This window comes from Prionailurus bengalensis, chromosome A2 (assembly GCF_016509475.1).
Source record: "Prionailurus bengalensis isolate Pbe53 chromosome A2, Fcat_Pben_1.1_paternal_pri, whole genome shotgun sequence".
In the NCBI taxonomy this organism is placed as follows: Eukaryota; Metazoa; Chordata; class Mammalia; order Carnivora; family Felidae; genus Prionailurus; species Prionailurus bengalensis.
In genome coordinates, this window is record NC_057348.1 from 123114217 (window position 1) to 123132741 (window position 18525).

The following is an 18525-nucleotide window of genomic DNA, read 5'->3' on the forward strand; positions in this document are numbered from 1 at the left end:
GAAAATAATATGTATTTTTTAAAATATCGGTACTGGAATAATCATTTACAGGTCTCCCTATAAACTTCCTTTATTGTCGAGGATCTCTTCAGGCTTTAAAAGGCTTCCAAACTCCCATACATAATAAAGAGGAAAAAAATATATAACGAAACAAAAGAAAAACCCTGGGTGAGCAAGTAATTTAAAGGTAAAATGCACAGGTATAGAGTCCCACTAATATGCCTCCCTGTTATCCCAGAGAGGGGAAGGAAATGAACGAAGGAATTGGATAATGGAGAGAAAACAAAAAAAGATAGTAAAAAAAGGAGGAAAGCCAAGGAAAGAGGGAAAGGGCGGAGACTTTAAGAAGAAGAGAGGGCAAAGGAGGAGAAAGTGGGTTAAGATCAAACGCAAGCAGTAGGGGATAGAAGAGCCGGATAACCCCGCAAGCCCCGCCCCCAACCTCGGGCCCCCCACCCCCCACCCCGCACAAGGCCCCGCCCCGTCAGGTTCCCTCAGGGTCCTGCCCCGCCCTGCCTCGCCGGCGGCGGCGGCCGCGTCAGGTGACAGCCCGGAAGCAGCGGAAGCGGATGAGGGAAGCGCGGCCCCGGCCCTGGGGGCGGCGCGCAGCTGCAGGAGCTTCGGCCTCCTCCGGGCCACTGCGCGGCCCTCATGCGGCGCCCCTGCTGACACCTGAAGTCCGCCGCTCGCCGTCCTCCTCGGGACCGCGGGGTCGCCTGGCCCGCCGCCCTTGGCGGTTGAAGTCGTCGTCTTGCGGGCCCGCGGCGGCCGCCCATGGAGAAGTCCGGGCGGGGAGGCGATGGCGCCCCCCGGGGGCCTGTACTGCACATCGTGGTGGTTGGCTTTCATCACAAGAAGGGCTGCCAGGTGAGGAAGGGGCCTGAATCTGCTCCCCCCCGCGGTTCGTGCGGTCGCGCTCAGCCGGCGCCCACTTCCCTCAGCCCGCCTCCGTGCTGCCTTAAGCGCCCTCGGCCCATCTGATCTTGATACCATTCCTGCTCTAGCACTTGTCCCACGTGAAGCCCATCCCCCACACTCCCTATTTCTCCTGCCCTGAAAATTGTGTTTTGAGCAGTCGAGGAGCTACGTGTTGGTATGTTGGGGTGGTAGGTGTTTAGGTTCTTTGGTGGAGTGGGAGGAAGGAATCGAAGGTCAACCCCACTCAGTTCCTCATTCATTTATGCCTCCATTGACTTTCTGGATGTACACCCATTATGGGAGGCTTTAGAAAAATTCAGCACTTGGACTGCGTCTTCAAGGTAATGAACTCGGTGGGCTTCCACGCAAATGCCTCGGGTTGTTTGAAGCAGGCGGCGGCGTGGGAAAATCCACTTCTTTGTTTATCTGTGGAAGCCCTAGAATCCGTCGTGTTTGGGTGGTGTATTGACTCCTCCCCCGCTTCCCATTGGGCCTTGCTTTTGCTATTTGATCTTGTCCAAATCTTGCCTTTTGGTGAGAGATTGACCTTTCTAGTTCAGTTGCAGTAAGAGAAAGTGTATTTATCTAGCAAAGAAATGTGCAAATATAAAATTATTTTTAAGCTTCTTCACTGAAATAGTGAATAGGAACAATGGAACGTTTGCAGTATATGTTTTGGAGTCAAGGGAACAAAATAGAAGCAGAATTATTTAATGAGCCCAAATACTGGAAGGCAATGATGTCATAATGTGCTAGTGAACAGGAAATTGAAATGCTTGAAGTATTAAAACTACTGACTGCTACGCCTAGGTAATGTAGCATTTCGTTTCTTGGATTTCACAGAAAATGTAACATTTTGAAAGACTTACTGGCAAAATTTAAATTTGTTAGAGGATGATGAAAGTGGAGTGAAAAGATGGTTGTGTTTGTATGTGTTCTAACGACTGCTTGACTTTAAGGTATTCTTTATCTCTCAGGGAAAAGCATAGAAAGATACCAACGAGGATGTGGCCTTACTTAGTGTGGTGTTAAAAAAATTCCAGGCAGCAGCATAAGTTTTGTTTTTTGTTTTTTTTTGGGTTTTTTTTTTGTTTTTTTTTTTAATTTTTTTTCAACTTTTTTTTAAATTTATTTTTGGGACAGAGAGAGACAGAGCATGAACGGGGGAGGGGCAGAGAGAGACGGAGACACAGAATCGGAAACAGGCTCCAGGCTCCGAGCCATCAGCCCAGAGCCTGACGCGGGGCTCGAACTCACGGACCGCGAGATCGTGACCTGGCTGAAGTCGGACGCTTAACCAACTGCGCCACCCAGGCGCCCCTGTTTTTTTTTTTTTTTTTTTTTTTTTTTTAACGTGGCTGTGTATTTACAAGTAAAAGGATGGATATTTGAGATTGTACCATGGCATGCAAACTGTTCATTGGGCTTTTGATGCTTTTTCAAATTTTAATTCCAGTTTGACATAGTGTTATATTAGTTTCAGATGTACAATACAATGATTCAACAATACTCAGTGCTCATCACCATAGGTATAATCTTAATCCCCTTCACCTGTTTCACCCGTCCCCTCCCACCTACCTCTGGTAACCACTAGTTCCCTATAGTTAAGAGAGTGTTTTTTTTAAAAGGTTTGTCTTTTATACCTTGCTCATTTGTTTCTTAAAGATTTTTTTATTTTTATTTATTTAAAAAAAATTTTTTTAACGTTTATTATTGAGAGACAGGGCATGAGCATGGGAGGGGCAGAGAGAGGTGGAGACACAGAATCCAAAGCAGGTTCCAGGCTCTGAGCTGTCAGCACAGAGCCCGATGCGGGGCTCAAACTCACAAACTGTGAGATCATGACCTGAGCTCAAGTTGGATGCTTAACCGACTGAGGCACCCAGGCACCCCAAGCCAGACTGAATGGGACTTTTAAAAATAAAAAGGAAATATTGGTAGGAGAAAGAATAGAATCTTTTAATTTTTTGCTGCCCTATAAATTCAAGATTAATTATGTTTCATACCAGTTTTATTGTCAAAAGTAATATCAGTTGTACTCCCAGAAAGGAAAAATGATTTATTTTAGGAAACAAATGTAATGCTGTTTAGAAATTGAAGGAAACTGGACAACAGATTATGACATGAAGGAGGCACTTTGGGCTGAAGTGGCACACTAGGTGCCTTGGCATTTCACTGGATTCGTTAGGCTTTTGGTTGTAGTATTAGGGTAGTGGCAGCTGGTTTTGTTAAATGAACACTGTGCTGGAAATCAGGAGACCTGGATGACACCCTGGCCTCACAGCTTCATGACCTCCAGCAATTCCAAATCACTTAATTTTTCTGTAACATTTTTTCCTCTACCAGATTTCTTCATGAGAATTTTAGAGCTGGCAAGGGTCCCTGGAGATCATTCTACTCCCGTCTCCCTTAAGTTTACTGAAACCCAGAAAGGTTAAGCAACTTAAGAATACTTAGCAGGGCACCTGGGTGGTTCAGTTTGTTAAGCATCGGGCTTCAGCTCAGGTCATGATTTCACGGTTTATGAGTTTGAGCCCCTCGTTAGTCTGGCTCTCTCTCGTTAGCACAGAGCCTGCTTGGGATCCTCTGTCCCCCTCTCTCTCTCTGCCCCTCCCCACTCATGTGCTGGCGTGTTCTCTCTCTCTCTCTCTCTCTCAAAAATAAACATTTAAAAAAAAATTTAGTATGATATCAGAAAACCCAGAGCTCGACAATAGTTAATGCAATAAAAACATTCAGAAAAACTATTGCAATAGAGGAAAACAGACCTCGGTATAGAACTGGACTCAACTCTGAATACATCAAGGAAAAGCAGACGTTTATAGCCAGGGAGCAGAGTGGGGGCAGGGGAGTCAATGGATGGAAAATTACTACATCAAGAGTAAAGGGGGTTTCTGGCTTAACCCAGCTGACAGGATTCTTGCTAAAATTAGACAATGCAGAGAAGAACAAGGAAGCCCAAAAGTCAGGCCCTAGTTGAAAAGAGAGTTCTGAGGAGACTAACGAAATTTTGATTGAGAGACTGTTAGCACTAACATTGAAACCCATATGTCCCTAGTCTTTGTTATCAACCATATATTTTTTTTAATGTTTATTTTATTTTTTAATTTTTTTAAATCTTTTTATTTATTTTTGAAGGAGAGAGAGACCGAGCATGATCAGGGGAGGAGCAGAGGGAGAGAGAGCGAGACACAGAATTTGAAGCAGGCTCCAGGCTCTGAGCTGTCAGCACAGAGCCTGACGCGGGGTGCGGGGCTGGAACCCACGAACCATGAGATCATGACCTGAGCCTAAGTCGGACGCTTAACCGACTGAGCCACCCAGGCACCCCATTTTAATGTTTATTTTTGAGAGAGAGTGTGTGCAAGCTGGGGAGGGGCAGAGAGAGAGGGAGAGAGTCCAGAGCAGGCTCTGAGCTGTTGGCGTGGAGCCCAACTTGGGGCCCCAACCAAAGAATGGTAAAATCATGACCCAAGCTTAACCAACTCAGCCACCCAGGAGCCCCAGTCATATCTCTTTTTTAAGAGCACTTTTAGGTTGTCGGCTCTTAGTCACAAGGGAAGCTACACACCTTGTTTTTTACTTATTTTTTAATCTACATGATGTTTCACAGAGACCAGGGCAATTTTTCTTTTCTTTTCTTTCTTTCTTTTTTTTTTTTTTTTTTTTGAGAGAAAAAGTTCGAGCTGGGGAGGGGAAGAGAGGGAAGAGCGAGAATCCCAAGCAGGCAAGCTCCGCACTGTCAGCTCAGAGCCCAATTTGGGGCTCGACCCACAAATTACTAGATCATGACCTGAGCTGAGGTCCCACGCTTAACCACCTGAGCCACCCAGGTGCCCCAGACTAGGGCAATTATTTTCAAATAAATGTACTTGTTTAGTAGTGTCTGTTGTCTGGGTTACTGATAGAATGGAAGAAAATGCAAGGGATTCTGCCACAGTGCATTCAAAGATGAGAAACCTAGTATAGGTTCTTTTCTATTTTTTCTTAAGTTTCTTATTTTAATTCCAATGTAATTAACATACAATACAATATTCAATACAGTCAAATATAGCACGATATAGTGAAATCCCATCACCTATTTCACCCCCCCCCATCCACCTCTGCTCTAGTAAGCATCAGTTCCCTATAGTTAAGAGTCTGTTTCTTGGTTTGTCTCTTTTTTCCCCTTTGTTTTGATTCTTAAATTCCGTATGAGTGAAATCATATGGTATTTGTCTTTCTCAATCTGACTTATTTCTCCTAGCATTATACTCTCTAGCTCCATCCATGTTTGCAAATGTCAAGATTTCGTTCATTTTTATGGCTGAATAATATCAACTATATACATACCACATATTCTTTATTCATTCATCTATCCATGCTGCTTACATAATTTGACTTGTAAATAATGTTGCAGTAAACATAGGTGTGCATATATCCTTTCAAATTAGTGTTTTTGTATTTTTGGAGTAAATACCCAGTAATGTGATTACTGGATTGTGTGGTAGTTCTATTTTTAATTTTTTGAGGAAGTTCCATACTGTTTTCCCCATAGTGTTTTCCACAGTGGCTGAACCAGTTTGCATTCCCAATGGATTCTTTTCTTACTGCTGACTAAAAGCAGCTTTTAAAAATTACACTTACCTCTCATAGCAGAAAATGAAGACCTTGTTTGGTTTTGCAAATCAAACAAGAATTTGCTATTTTTAAAGGTGCCTCCGTCGCTTAAGTGTTGACTCTTGATTTCAGCTCAGGTCATGATCTCACTGTTGGTGAGTTTGAGCCCTACATTGGGCTCTCCACTGTGAGTGCAGACGGATGCTTTCTCTCTCTCAAAATAAACAAACTTAAAAAAAAAAAAAAAAGACTGCTATATTTAGTCAAAATCAAAATGCACAGTGAGCAAAATGATTTTTAGATTTATGTAGAGTATTTTCTAATTCTTGCAAGAGTCAAACATTTTAGTAGAACTTTTCTATTTCTCAAATTTTGGCTTACTGTTAATCTTTTGTTAATTTTCTGTTATTTCTCTGATGAAGGTTGGTTGGATAGATGACACTATGATTTCTGGACTCGAGAGAGTTATGGTTGGATAAGTGGATAATCCCAAAAACCTTCATTGGAAACCCTCTGTGGTGTTAGCCAGGTTGGATGTAGGGCACGCTAACACAGCCAGTGCACTCACACAACAGCACAAATGAATGAAAAATTTTCTCCCACTAAGTTGGTTTATAAAATTGACAGGTTAATTCTGTCAAAAACAATGAAACTTGTCAGAGATGTAATTTGCCCAATGGATGTGTAATAGTATTGGAAAAGATAGGAAAATAGTTTGTTCCACTATATATTTTTTTCATTTTTGGCTGCCCTATTTTTTTTGTCTTAGTTTTTATAAAATTTCTTTTTTTTTTTTCAACGTTTATTTATTTTTGGGACAGAGAGAGACAAAGCATGAACGGGGGAGGGGCAGAGAGAGAGGGAGACACAGAATCGGAAACAGGCTCCAGGCTCTGAGCCATCAGCCCAGAGCCCGACGCGGGGCTCGAACTCACGGACCGCGAGATCGTGACCTGGCTGAAGTCGAACGCTTAACCGACTGCGCCACCCAGGCGCCCAGTTTTTATAAAATTTCAAGAAGAATGTTGGTTTTGCCAAATTCTTGAGAGGAATATTGTAAAAAAGTGTACTAAAATTTCCAATATGTTATATTAGTTCTTAAGGGTGTTCCTCACTTCCACAAATCAGTGTCTTTTTATTTATTTTTTTTAATCTTTTTTACATGTCCAATTCTTTTTTAATTTTGTTTTTTAAGTTTATTTTTTTTGGTAATCTCTACACCCAACGTGGGGCTCAAACTCACAAACCTGGGATCAAGAGTCGCATGCTTTTCTGACTAAGTCAGCCAGGTGCTTCTCAGTGTCTTTTTAGATGTCTTACAACTCTGCTTTCTTAAGCAGAGTTTAAAAATCCAATTGTTTTGGAAAGTGAATTTGTTACATGCATTAATTCTTAAGAATGTTTTAGAGACTGCTGTTTCTTTTTTTTTTTTTTTTTTTTTTTTTTTTTTTAAATTTTTTTCAACATTTATTTATTTTTTGGGACAGAGACAGAGCATGAACGGGGGAGGGGCAGAGAGAGAGGGAGACACAGAATCGGAAGCAGGTTCCAGGCTCTGAGCCATCAGCCCAGAGCCTGACGCGGGGCTCGAACTCACAGACCGCGAGATCGTGACCTGGCTGAAGTCGGACGCTTAACCGACTGCGCCACCCAGGCGCCCCGAGACTGCTGTTTCTTTAATCAGCATATTGAGTGTTTCAGAGACTGTAATTATGTAAGATTTCCCCCAGGATGGATTAATCAGCCACTGTATTCCAGGTGTAAAGGATTAAAAGTGCATGGCTCATTGAATTGTGATTCTGACTTCAGATTATTTTAGGCTGTGTGAGGGTATTTTGTTAAACTGCTCTTCCAAGTATTCAAAATTCTGCTGGTCTTGTTGATTACTTCTTTCTGTTATGCATAGTGAAAATTCCCATGTTTGGTTGTCGTTTGTAATTTATATTTTACTTATTTATTTTTTAAGTTTATTTATTTTGAAGAGAGAGAGCGCGCAAGAGAGAGCAGGCTCTGCACCTCCAGCACGGAGTCCAACTCCGGTCTTGAACTCAGGAACCTCGAGGTTATAACCTGAGGACTTAATCAACTGATCCACCCAGGCGCCCCATGTAGTTTGTAATTTTTAGATTGCAGTGAGTTAAAGTAAAACTTTGTGTAAAAGTAACGCCTTTCAGCAGTCATCTGGGTTAATTAGCATGATGACTTTACGTGGGAGGATATACTAAATCTTTGTAAACTCTTCTGTTACAAAGGTGTTCTGTAGTGCTATGATAGAGGAATCAGGTAGTTTCACATGAACCACCAGGTTAAAGCCATCTTTTATTTTTTTAATTTCTTTTTTTTTAACTTACATCCAAGTTAGTTAGCATATAGTGCCACAATGATTTCAGGAGTAGATTCCTTAATGCCCCTTACCCATTTAGCCCATCCCCCCTCCCACAACCCCTCCAGTAGCCCTCTGTTAGTTCTCCATATTTAAGAGTCTCTTAGGTTTTGCCTCCCTCCCTGTTTTTATATCATTTTTGCTTCCCTTCCTTGTGTTCATCTGCTCTGTCTTAAAGTCCTCATATGAATGCAGTCATATGATATTTAGTCTTTCTCTGACTAACTCCACTTAGCATAATACCCTCTAGTTCCATCCACGTAGTTGCAAATGGCAAGGTTTCATTCTTTATGATTGTCGAGTAATACCCCTGTGTGTGTGTGTGTCTATGCATACCACATCTTCTTTATTCATCCATCGATGCACATTTGGGCTTTTTCCATACTTTGGCTATTGTTGATAGGGCTACTATAAACATTGGGGTGCATGTGTCCCTTTGAAACAGCATACCTGTATCCCTTGGATAAATACCTAGTAGTGCAGTTGCTGGATCATAGGGTAGTTCTATTTTTAATTTTTTGAGGAACCTCCATACGGTTCTCCAGAGTGGCTGCATCAGCTTGCATGCCCGTCAGCAGTGCAAAAGAGATCCTCTTTCTCTGCAAACTCGCCAACATCTGTTGTTGCCTGAGTTGTTAATGTTAGCCATTCTGACAGGGGTGAGGTGGTATCTCATTGTGGTTTTGATTTGTATTTCCCTGGTGATGTTGAGCATTTTTTCATGTGTCGGCCCTCTGGATGTCATCTTTGGAGAAGTGCCTATTCATGTCTCTTGCGCATGTCTTCACTGGATTATTTGTTTTTTGGGTATTGAGTTTAATAAGTTCTTTATAAATTTTGGATACTAACACTTTATCTGTTATGTCATTTGCAAACATCTTCTCTCATCCTGCCGGTTGCCTTTTAGTTTTGCTGATTGTTTCCTTCGCTGTGCAGAAGCTTTTTATTTTGATGAGGTCTCAATAGTTCATTTTTGCTTTTGTTTCCCTTGCCTCTGGAGACGTGTTGAGTAAGAAGTTACTGAGGCCAAGATCAAAGAGGTTTTTGCCTGCTTTCTTCTCGAGGGTTTTGATAGCTTCCTGTCTTACATTTATGTCTTTCATCCATTTTGAGTTTATTTTTGCATATGGTGTAAGAAAGTAGTCCAGATTCATTCTTCTGCATGTCGCTGCCCAGTTTTCCCAGCACCACTTGCTGAAGAGACTTTTTATTCCATTGAATATTCTTTCCTGCTTTGTCAAAGATGAGTTGGCCATATGTTTGTGGGTCCATTTCTGGGTTCTCTATTCTGTTCCATTGATCTGAGTGTCTGTTTTTGTGCTATAAAGCCATCTTCTAACACAGCTGTGTTGAGGATCCCCAAACTAGACATAGAAGATGGTCATTCATCTTGTTTCCTACATTTTTGCACCTTTGAAGCCTTCAGATGTATCTTAAATGAAAAACTCCTTCATTTAAATTAAAATGAAAGTTTAATTTTATCATTTGATCATTTTTTTCACTTTGATTTGTGTAATGAATTCTGTAGGTTAACAGGTTAGTTTCTAGTGATGGATTATTCTAGTTTATTGATATAGTTAACATTTAGGTCACTTTAAGTGAAAGTACTACATGACATTTAAAGTAGTTTTGAAATATTTATCCATGTCAACTCGTTTCCTGAAACATTTTTTAAAGTTTATTTATTTATTTTGAGGCAGAGAGTGAGAATGTGAGCACCCTGCCAGAGGGGCAGAGAGAGGGAGAGAGAGAAAGAAAATCCCAAGCAGGCTCTGCAGCACTGTCAGCTCGAGGCCTGAATTCACCAACCATGAGATCATGACCTGAGCCGAAATCAAGAGTTGGACACCTAACTGACTGAGCCAGCCAGGTGCACCCTGAAATTTTTTTAAATTTCGCATTTAGCAAAAGACTCTTCTTCCTTAAAACCTCACGTACAATACCTGAGGGAAATTATAAGAGGACAAAAACTCTTTGTGATGTAATTTATGGACGCCTGGTTTACTTATTATAGATTATGTGTTCTCTAGACTTTTGTCCTTATTTGTGGCTCTAAATACGTAAACTGTCAGATAAGCACTGTTTTTAGTGAAACAAGTGAATATCACACTTTTTGGTTCTTTCATAAATAGACTGGACTTTTTTTTTTAACACTGAAAGTAATAAAGAATCATTATTTTCCAAGGTGACCTCATAAAAAGCTGCAATTATTACTTGATTTTTTACTACTGCTTTAATAGAATTTATAGTTTTGTGTACATAGCTAACAGTTTTAAGTTCTTGAATAAACTGGTTTTACCAGGCTATACTACTTTAAAAAGTAGAATTATGAAAGAACTAGAACTCATGTTTACACTAGTTCCAAGGTAAATAAAGTAAATGAAGCACTGAAGAGAAAAAGGATATTTTCCTCTTGGTCCATGTGGGCTGATCATGGGGAAATCTCCCGTAGTAGCAGAATGTTGCATTGCAAAATCAGGGCTGGGCTGAGGAAATAGGTGAGGTTGGTTTATGTTAGGGTGGTAGTGTTAAGCCCTGACCCATTCAGGTTTTGGTGACACATGGCTGCCTGACAAGCATGTAGTTTTGGCACCTGCTATTGATGCGATCATGTGGTGACTATGGAGTATTGTTTGTGATTCTTGTCGGAATAGAAGTCTTTTGGAACAGAAGGAACAATGTTTTGGGGAGTTAGAGGTTAGGGAAGAATAATGTCTAAAGATTCTTTTTAGCTACTCAGAGAAACTGTCCTGAAACAAGATTATATGTTCTAGCCCTCTACTGGCACTTTTATTTGGTGGAGGTTTTTTCCTAATGTTAGCCATGCTTTTTATATACTGAAATGATGAAAATCTCTGGCTTTGTAAGGCTGGAAACTTAACAGAGCAGTGGGATAGTTTTCTTTTAGGCCTTGGCATCACAGCCAAGCAAGATGGGTGTCAACCTGTATAAGGGAAGTTTAGAAATAACTAGAAGATTCTTTTGTCCTCCTATAATTCCCCCCAGGTACCTAATTGTGCCTATTTCTTTGGCTTAAGTCTTTGATTCCCTAGTAAAATGCTTATGTTTCGTAACCTTCTCCTTCATGATATGATATAATTCAGATCCTTTGCAGATCATGGATTTTTCTAGATAAGGGAAAACTGCAGAAGAACTCTGGTCTACTGGGGATGGGCGCTACAAGAAGAAGATAAACACATAGAGGGAGAGGACTTTTTACCTACTTAATAATTTTGAGAAAGACTGACCCTATTATATTCTTTTTTTTTTTTTTTTTTGAGAGAGAGAGGGAGAGAGAATCCCAAGGAGGCTCTGTGCTGTCAGAACTGTGAGATCATGACCTGAGCCAAAATCAAGAGTCGGATGTTTAAGTGTCTGAGCCCAGCACCCCTGGCCCTGTTATATTCTTTGGTTGAGATGCCATCAGATTAAAACCTTAGTTCGTGTCTAGGATATTTTTAGAGGATGTTATTTAAATTGGTACTTCGGGCAATTTTTAAATCATTCCAGTTGTTTTATTTTTTATTAAGTTTATTTTTTGAGAAAGAAGGAGAGTGGGAGAGGGGCAGAGAGAGAGAGTCCGAAGCAGGCTCTTTCCCAGAGCCTGACACAGGGCTGGATCTCACAAACCGTGAGATCATGACCTGAGCCAAAATCAAGAGCCAGATGCTCAATGGACTGAGCCACCCAGACACTCCCTAGTTGTTTTAAAAAATAACATTTCTTAACGATCAGGATAATATGTATTCACTAGTAAAGAGCAGAAAATACAGAAAAAAACTATCACTTAAAATCCTATATCCTAAAGAAATCTGCTCTTAAAACCTTGATGAATAGCTCTCCAGTTCTCCAGTTACTTTTTTTTTTTTTTACAAATATGGATACCTTTTCCCAAAAACATATTATACTGTAATCAAGTTTTATGGCCTACCTTTTTGTCTATGCCATTAATATCTTTCCACATTAATAAATATTGAATTATAACATTTTAAAATGGCTGAAGAGTACTTTGTGGAAATATTTAACTCTGCTTTTTAAAAATTTTGGTACTCCCAATTTTTTGCTATTTTGAATAGTGATACAAATAACATCCTTGCAGTGAAATCTTTGCACCTCTTTGCCTATGTATGGAGACTTCATTTAAGCCATCTTTTTTCTTCACATAGGTCTTGTTAAAATGGATTTTGAAGCAGAACGTGCTGAACACAATTTAAGTTAGCCTGGATGATTCTGCCTTCATAGGAACTGTCACCTGTACAGTGGCATTCTCAATTTATTTTAACACAGATTATTTCTCACATACCTTTCTGACAGTTGTTGGGCTTTTGATAGTCAGAAAGAGAGACGACAGAGCAATTAGCAGGTACTTCTTGGTGTTGACCCAAACACAGCGTTGTAGTTTTTGGCTTCTCCTCCCTGCTTTCTTACTTTCTTTTTCTTCCATAGACTGGGAGACCACATCTTATAAATATATTAGAACTGTGTTTGAAATAAAATGACTTAGAGGTTTTAAAAGAAAACCTAAGGGGCGCCTGGGTGGCGCAGTCGGTTAAGCATCCGACTTCAGCCAGGTCACAATCTCGCGGTCCGTGAGTTCGAGCCCCGCGTCAGGCTCTGGGCTGATGGCTTGGAGCCTGGAGCCTGTTTCCAATTCTGTGTCTCTCTCTCTCTCTGCCCCTCCCCCGTTCATGCTCTGTCTGTCTCTGTCCCAAAAATAAATAAAAACGTTAAAAAAAATAAATAAATAAAACCTAAAGCCTTCTCCTTGGAATATTATCAGGGGCTTTATGACAGGTGGCTAGGCTGAAAGATGCTTTTCTTGCTTATTTCTGGTTTTGGGCAGTGGTCTAGGTAATTGTCAGAAGTCTGATCTCTGAATAAACTATGTTTGGGTTCGATTTCATATATGGCCTCTGCACTTAATTTTCTTCACCCAACTGATGCTCATTGTCACAGTATGTATTGAGTATATGAAGAAATGACAAACAGGGCTGTTAATGAAATCTGTTCTGCCCCCATGGCTTTCGCTGGTGATGTTAGCAACTTGTTAGACTCTGATGGAGATAGTGCATTACCAGAAATTGGAATCTTTTTTAAAATGTTAAAAATCAGGGGCGCCTGGGTGGCTCAGTCGGTTAAGCCTCCGACTTCAGCTCAGGTCATGATCTCACGGTCCGTGAGTTCGAGCCCCGCGTCGGGCTCTGGGCTGATGGCTCAGAGCCTGGAGCCTGCTTCCGACTCTGTGTCTCCCTCTCTCTCTCTGCCCCTCCCCTGTTCATGCTCTGTCTCTGTCTGTCTCAAAAATAAATAAACGTTAAAAATGTTAAAAATCAAAAAATAAAAATGTTAAAAACAAATTTAAATATAAAAGATTGCTAAGGTAGAGTTCATTAAAATAGATTTCAATCTTTTGTTAGGAAATAATTTTTTTCCTGCAAGAAAATAGTTTTTGAAATTTTTATATCATCTTTGTATATATTTTCAATAACCTAGAGATAAACAGTGTTCTAATTGTACCATTTCATCCAAAAGACCAGTCTCCGTCATTCTACCATGTTTTATACAAATTCTTGTCCTATCTCTTCCATTGTAGAGGAACTTTGTATACAGTATTCCTAATATTCCTTTGTACTTGGAGCTCTGATAGATTCTCTTTTACCACTGTCTGCTTGAATAATAGCAAAGGATATCTGGTAATCAAGATATCTGAGTTTTAGCTTGACCCTAATGGTTATTAGATGTGTAACCTGGGGCAAATTGCCTAATGTTTATGAACTTTGGTTTCTTCATCTGTAAAATGAGGGTTTTAAAATAGGTGATTACTGAGATCACCCTTCACTTGCATGATTAGAAGATGAAATCAACACACATTTGCTAAATACCTATCCTCAGAGCCAACATTCAGATACATACCCTTCAATTCAACAGGCAGAACATAGTGTTTGTTGTAGCAGTCTGAACGGAGAAACTTTCTAGGATGATGATAATTCTGTCTTAATAGAATGGTTGCCCACAGCTGTATATAAATCATTAAAACCTATGAACTCTGTACATTTAAGATCTTTGCATTTCATACCTTGTAATAACACCCCAAGTCTAAATAATTTAAAAGTGCTTTTTTAGGGGCACCTGGCTGGCTCCAGTCTGTAGAGCATGCAACTCTTGATCTCGAGGATTTGCGTTGGAATCCCATGTTGGGTATAGAGATTACTCAAAAATAAAAAAAATATCAGGGCACCTGGGTGGCTAAGTTGGTTAAGTGCCCAGTTTCAGCTCAGGTCATGATCTCATGGTTTGCGACTTCAAGCCCACATCAGGCTTCCTGCTGATGGTACGGAGCCTGCTTGGGATTCTCTCTCTCCCTCTCTCTCATTTTCAAACTAACTAACTAACTAACTAACTAAATAAATAAAATCCTAGGTTTTTTTTTTTAAACCTTTCTCCTTGTAACAAATCACAAAATTCTTTATCCTTCAATACTTTTGAAAGGGCTGTTTCAAAAACTATTATTCATATGATTTTCTTTGTTTAAACTCCTACTTGTGCATAGCTAGGGCTTAGCAACAGTTCTCCATCTGTATTCTTTAAATTTTGAGCCTTAGAAGGATTTAATTGACAAAAATAACTCAAAGAAAGAATGGCTCATTTTTTATGTTTTGTCTTTATGTGTTGTATTAAATAAGCATGGTATCTTTGGAGACATAGAAGCTATAGTTTAATACAAGAACCCAGGCATCTCTTGGATGCTAATATAACTTACGTGCTGAAAGCATAAATTTCCATTAAATACAGTGATTTGTCTGTATACTTTGTAAACAAGTTACAGCAAATATTCTAAACTCCATGAAGTATGCCCTAAATATTTATATTTATATAATTTATATTTATGTGGTACTAATATAAGGTTTAGTTACCATGCAATTTATCATTGCTATTCTATGAAGATATTATTAGCATTAATAGTAGTTGCCCTTTATTAAATGTTTTCTATATACTGAGCACTGTTAGATGTGTGTTTATCTCATTCCTATGAACATACTGAGGTTTTATTAGCCCTCTTTTATAGATAAGGAAATTGAGGTGTAGAAGTATTTTATTAAGTTAAGGTATAATTTATCACCAATAAAGTACACACAACTTAAGGGAGAGACTTAATTTTTACGTACACATACATCCCTGTAACCACCATCCTGATACAGAATTAATTCCAGCACTTCAGAAGATCCATGCAGGCGCCCCCTCCTGGTCATTACTTGCCTGAAGGTTACCACTGTACCGACCTATGCCACCATATATTTGTGTCTCTTGTGTCTGACTTGTTTCACTCAGTGTTATGTCTGAGATCCATGTTGTTGATTATATTATAGTTTCTGTATTATAATTGTATGCCATCATTGACCCATTCTTCTGGTAAGAGACATATGAGTAGTTGTTCCTAGTTTGGGGTTATTACAAATATAACAAAAAGCATTTTACTTTGAAATTTAAGTGGTTTTTTAAAATTAAGTTTATGAAAGTTGGATTTTCCCCCCGTGTACTTATACATATTTGTGCTATGTGACCAAAGTGTTCATTTTACTTGGGACCTAAAATAATATAGGAGTTTTAGTTTTTTTAATATTAAAGATCCTAGAAAGTCCAATACATTTAAGATCCTTCAAAACTATTTTTTGCTTTTAAGTAAGCGCTCGTAATTAATAAATGCATTTGAAATTATCTTTACCCAGCTTTACATAAAGTAGTGCTACAAAACAAATCTGATATTACTGGAAATAAATGGCATTTTCTTATTTATATGAAACACAAATCAAACTGCATTGACTCCATAGCTGATGGCATTTCTGATTTGTGAGCTGTAGGTCTGCAAATACTGTCTTAATGAATGCCAAATCCTTATAGGACTATTTATTCTCAGATATTTTTGAGATGTATAGAGATGAATACTTGTAGAGTTTCTCAATTTCACTATTCGTATGTAGTAATAAAGATTTATCCTTCCTGGAAGAAACAATTTTAAAAAGAGCATGGCTCTATAAAATCTCTTACAGACTTTTAATTAGCTGTGTGTATACAGTTGCATGTTAATGAACATGTATGTTTATGCAGAATTTCAGTGGTTTTAAAGTAGAAAAACATGGGGCACCTGGATGGCTAAGTCAGTTAAGTGTCCGACTTTGGCTCAGGTCATGATCTTACAGCTTGTGAGTTTGAGCCCCGTGTTGGGCTCTGTGCTGACAGCTCAGACCCTGGAGCCTGCTTTGGATTCTCTGTCTTCCTCTCTCTGTGTCTCTCCCTTGCTTGCACTCTGTCTCTCTCTCCCTCTCTCTCTCAAAAATAAGATTAAAAACAAAAAAAGTAGAAAAACAGGATAATGAAGTTTTTTTTTTTAATTTTTTAAAGTTTATTTATTTTGAGAGAGAGAGCTAGTGTGGAGGAAGGGCAGAGAGGGGGGGAAGGAGAGAATGCCAAGCAGGCTCTGTGCTGTCAGCGCAAGCCTGACCAAGGGACTCAAACACAAACCATGATGCATGACCTGAGCTGATTTAATTTTTTAAAATTCAACCCAGCATGGGTTTCAAACTCACCACCCAGAGATCAAGAGTTGCATATTTTTCTGACTGAGCCAGCCAGGAATCCCTAAAAATTCTGTATTTAAATTAAAATACACGTCATCTGTTTTGTTGTTCATAATGTGAGTACCTCATCTGTTTTTTGTTTTGTTTACAGTCTTGAGGTCTTTTTTTTTTTTTACACTTACCATGCTATGAATTCATAGAGAATGGGTTCCAGCAGTTTCAGGTTCCTTTCCATTGGTTCTCACAAAATGTGCCCGAGTGGAACAGGCTGACACTTCAGAAAGTACCTTTCTCGTTGGCTTTCTTCTTTTTCTGATCATTTTCTTTCACACGCTTTAGCAAGCTGTTTTGACTCTTGGAGTGCTTAATATGCTCAATACTTAAATGAACTGTCTTGCAAGAATCTTGCCCTTAACTTACTTGTTTACAACAATGCCAACAGCATCCTGGGTAACACTGTAGACTCTTCCAGTTTTGCCATGGGACCACATTTGGGCATTCTGTTCTGAACAATGCCCATTCCTTTGATGCCTGCAATATCACCTTTCTTGTAGATTTGCATGTATGTGGCCAAAGGACAAACTCCATGTTTTCTAAGAGGTCTAGAGAATATAGGGGGTGCCTCTTCTCTTTTCCTTTGTGTTGATCATTTTGATGAATTACTGGAAGATGGTGGTTCCAGCCAAAAGGCCCAAGTACCTCATCTTAAATAAAAGGAATGTGGAATAGTAAAATGGTTATTTAATTCTAGAAAAAAAAAGAACTGGTGGTCTTTTATTCAATTAAATATATAAAAGCACATGTTTTAAACTAAGATACTTCTTTTGTTTAATTTTTGTTTTCTTTGCATTTATTAAAAACAGTAAAACTTGGTTTTAACTTACGTCTCAGTAGTACCATTGCACCTTTACAGTACACACTTTATTTTTCTGGGCATCCAGTGCACTCGTGAAACTATAAAATAATGTATGGTGCTGAGATAGAGGAGAATTAAGCACAATCTATTACAGAAATAAACAGCTGATGAATATAGTCATTTGTTGCCAACTTTTTAAGAGACTAAAGAGATAGAGTGTCAGTACTCTTGTAGTGTTGACTAGAGATTTGGCCGAGTAAACATAACTTTGAGAAGACCTGTCTTCTATATCCAGGGTTTTCTTCAAAGAGAAAAACATCATGACAGAGCCTTGACTTTGGTCCCTAAAATGCTTTGACTATTAAGAAAACAAGCACCCATGCTTCTGAATGAAGGGTCAGGGGAATCCCTGAGGGGCCTAGAAAGGGAGCAGAGAGAGTAGCTGACTCACCTTCTCTAGGAGGCATACCTCTTATGCCATCAGTGTCTGTGAGCACTGTGTTAGTGTTTAATTTATGTGCTGCTTGGCATGGTGGCTTTTATTCTCTGACAGTGGAATGGATGTTTCATTGTTAGAAAGTGAACACAGGCTACTTTTGAACAGCACTCAGAGTTTACACCAGGGTACTGTGTTATTATTTTGTGTTTTTTCAACTTTTTGTTTCTGAGGACCACGTAAATGCAGTCTGACTGGGGGGACACTTTTGTTTTTGTTTTGTTTTGTTTTAGAAAGTAGGCTCCAGGCTCAATGTGGGGCTTGAACTAATGACATAGAAATTAAGAGTCGCATGCTCTGGGGACTGAACCAGCCAGGCACCTCTAGAGGGCGCCTATAGAGCACACCTTTGCAATTTGATTTATAATCTCTGAAAATGAGTGGTAATTTTTACCATTCATGGTGAACAAACATATGTCACCATTTCATACATAGTTCACTTAGCCTTTAGAAAAGTTGCCTTTTATTTCCTTATAATTAGACCATCTTTATTCTGCTTTCACATTTTAGAAATCAGCCGTTGTTTTTCCCTCTGCGTCTGTTGTAATCATGTAAGTATGTATGGGGCTCCTGGGTGGCTCATTTGGTTGAGCACTTGACACTTGATTTAGGCTCAGGTCTCAATCCCAGGGTCGTGAATCGAGCCCCCACATGAGACTCTGCGCTGAGTGTGGAGCCTGCTTGGGATGCGCTCTCT

General features: G+C 39.6%; 1 protein-coding gene across 4 annotated transcripts in view; it reads left to right on the forward strand.

Annotated features, from left to right (window-relative positions):
- Positions 1-540: 540 nt before the first annotated feature.
- The window catches only part of AVL9 (AVL9 cell migration associated), a 69561-nt gene continuing 51576 nt past the window's right edge, over positions 541-18525 (forward strand). For 2 of the 4 annotated variants that reach the window (XR_006298557.1, XM_043589214.1), the window contains exon 1: positions 548-867. Coding sequence is in view for 2 of the 4 variants with exons in the window: in XM_043589214.1 (XP_043445149.1) it covers positions 570-867 (298 nt within the window). In the remaining 2 variants the exon portion in view is untranslated. Of the gene's footprint in view, positions 868-18525 lie in introns of all 4 variants that reach the window. The other 2 variants (XM_043589215.1, XR_006298558.1) reach the window with 2 other exon arrangements.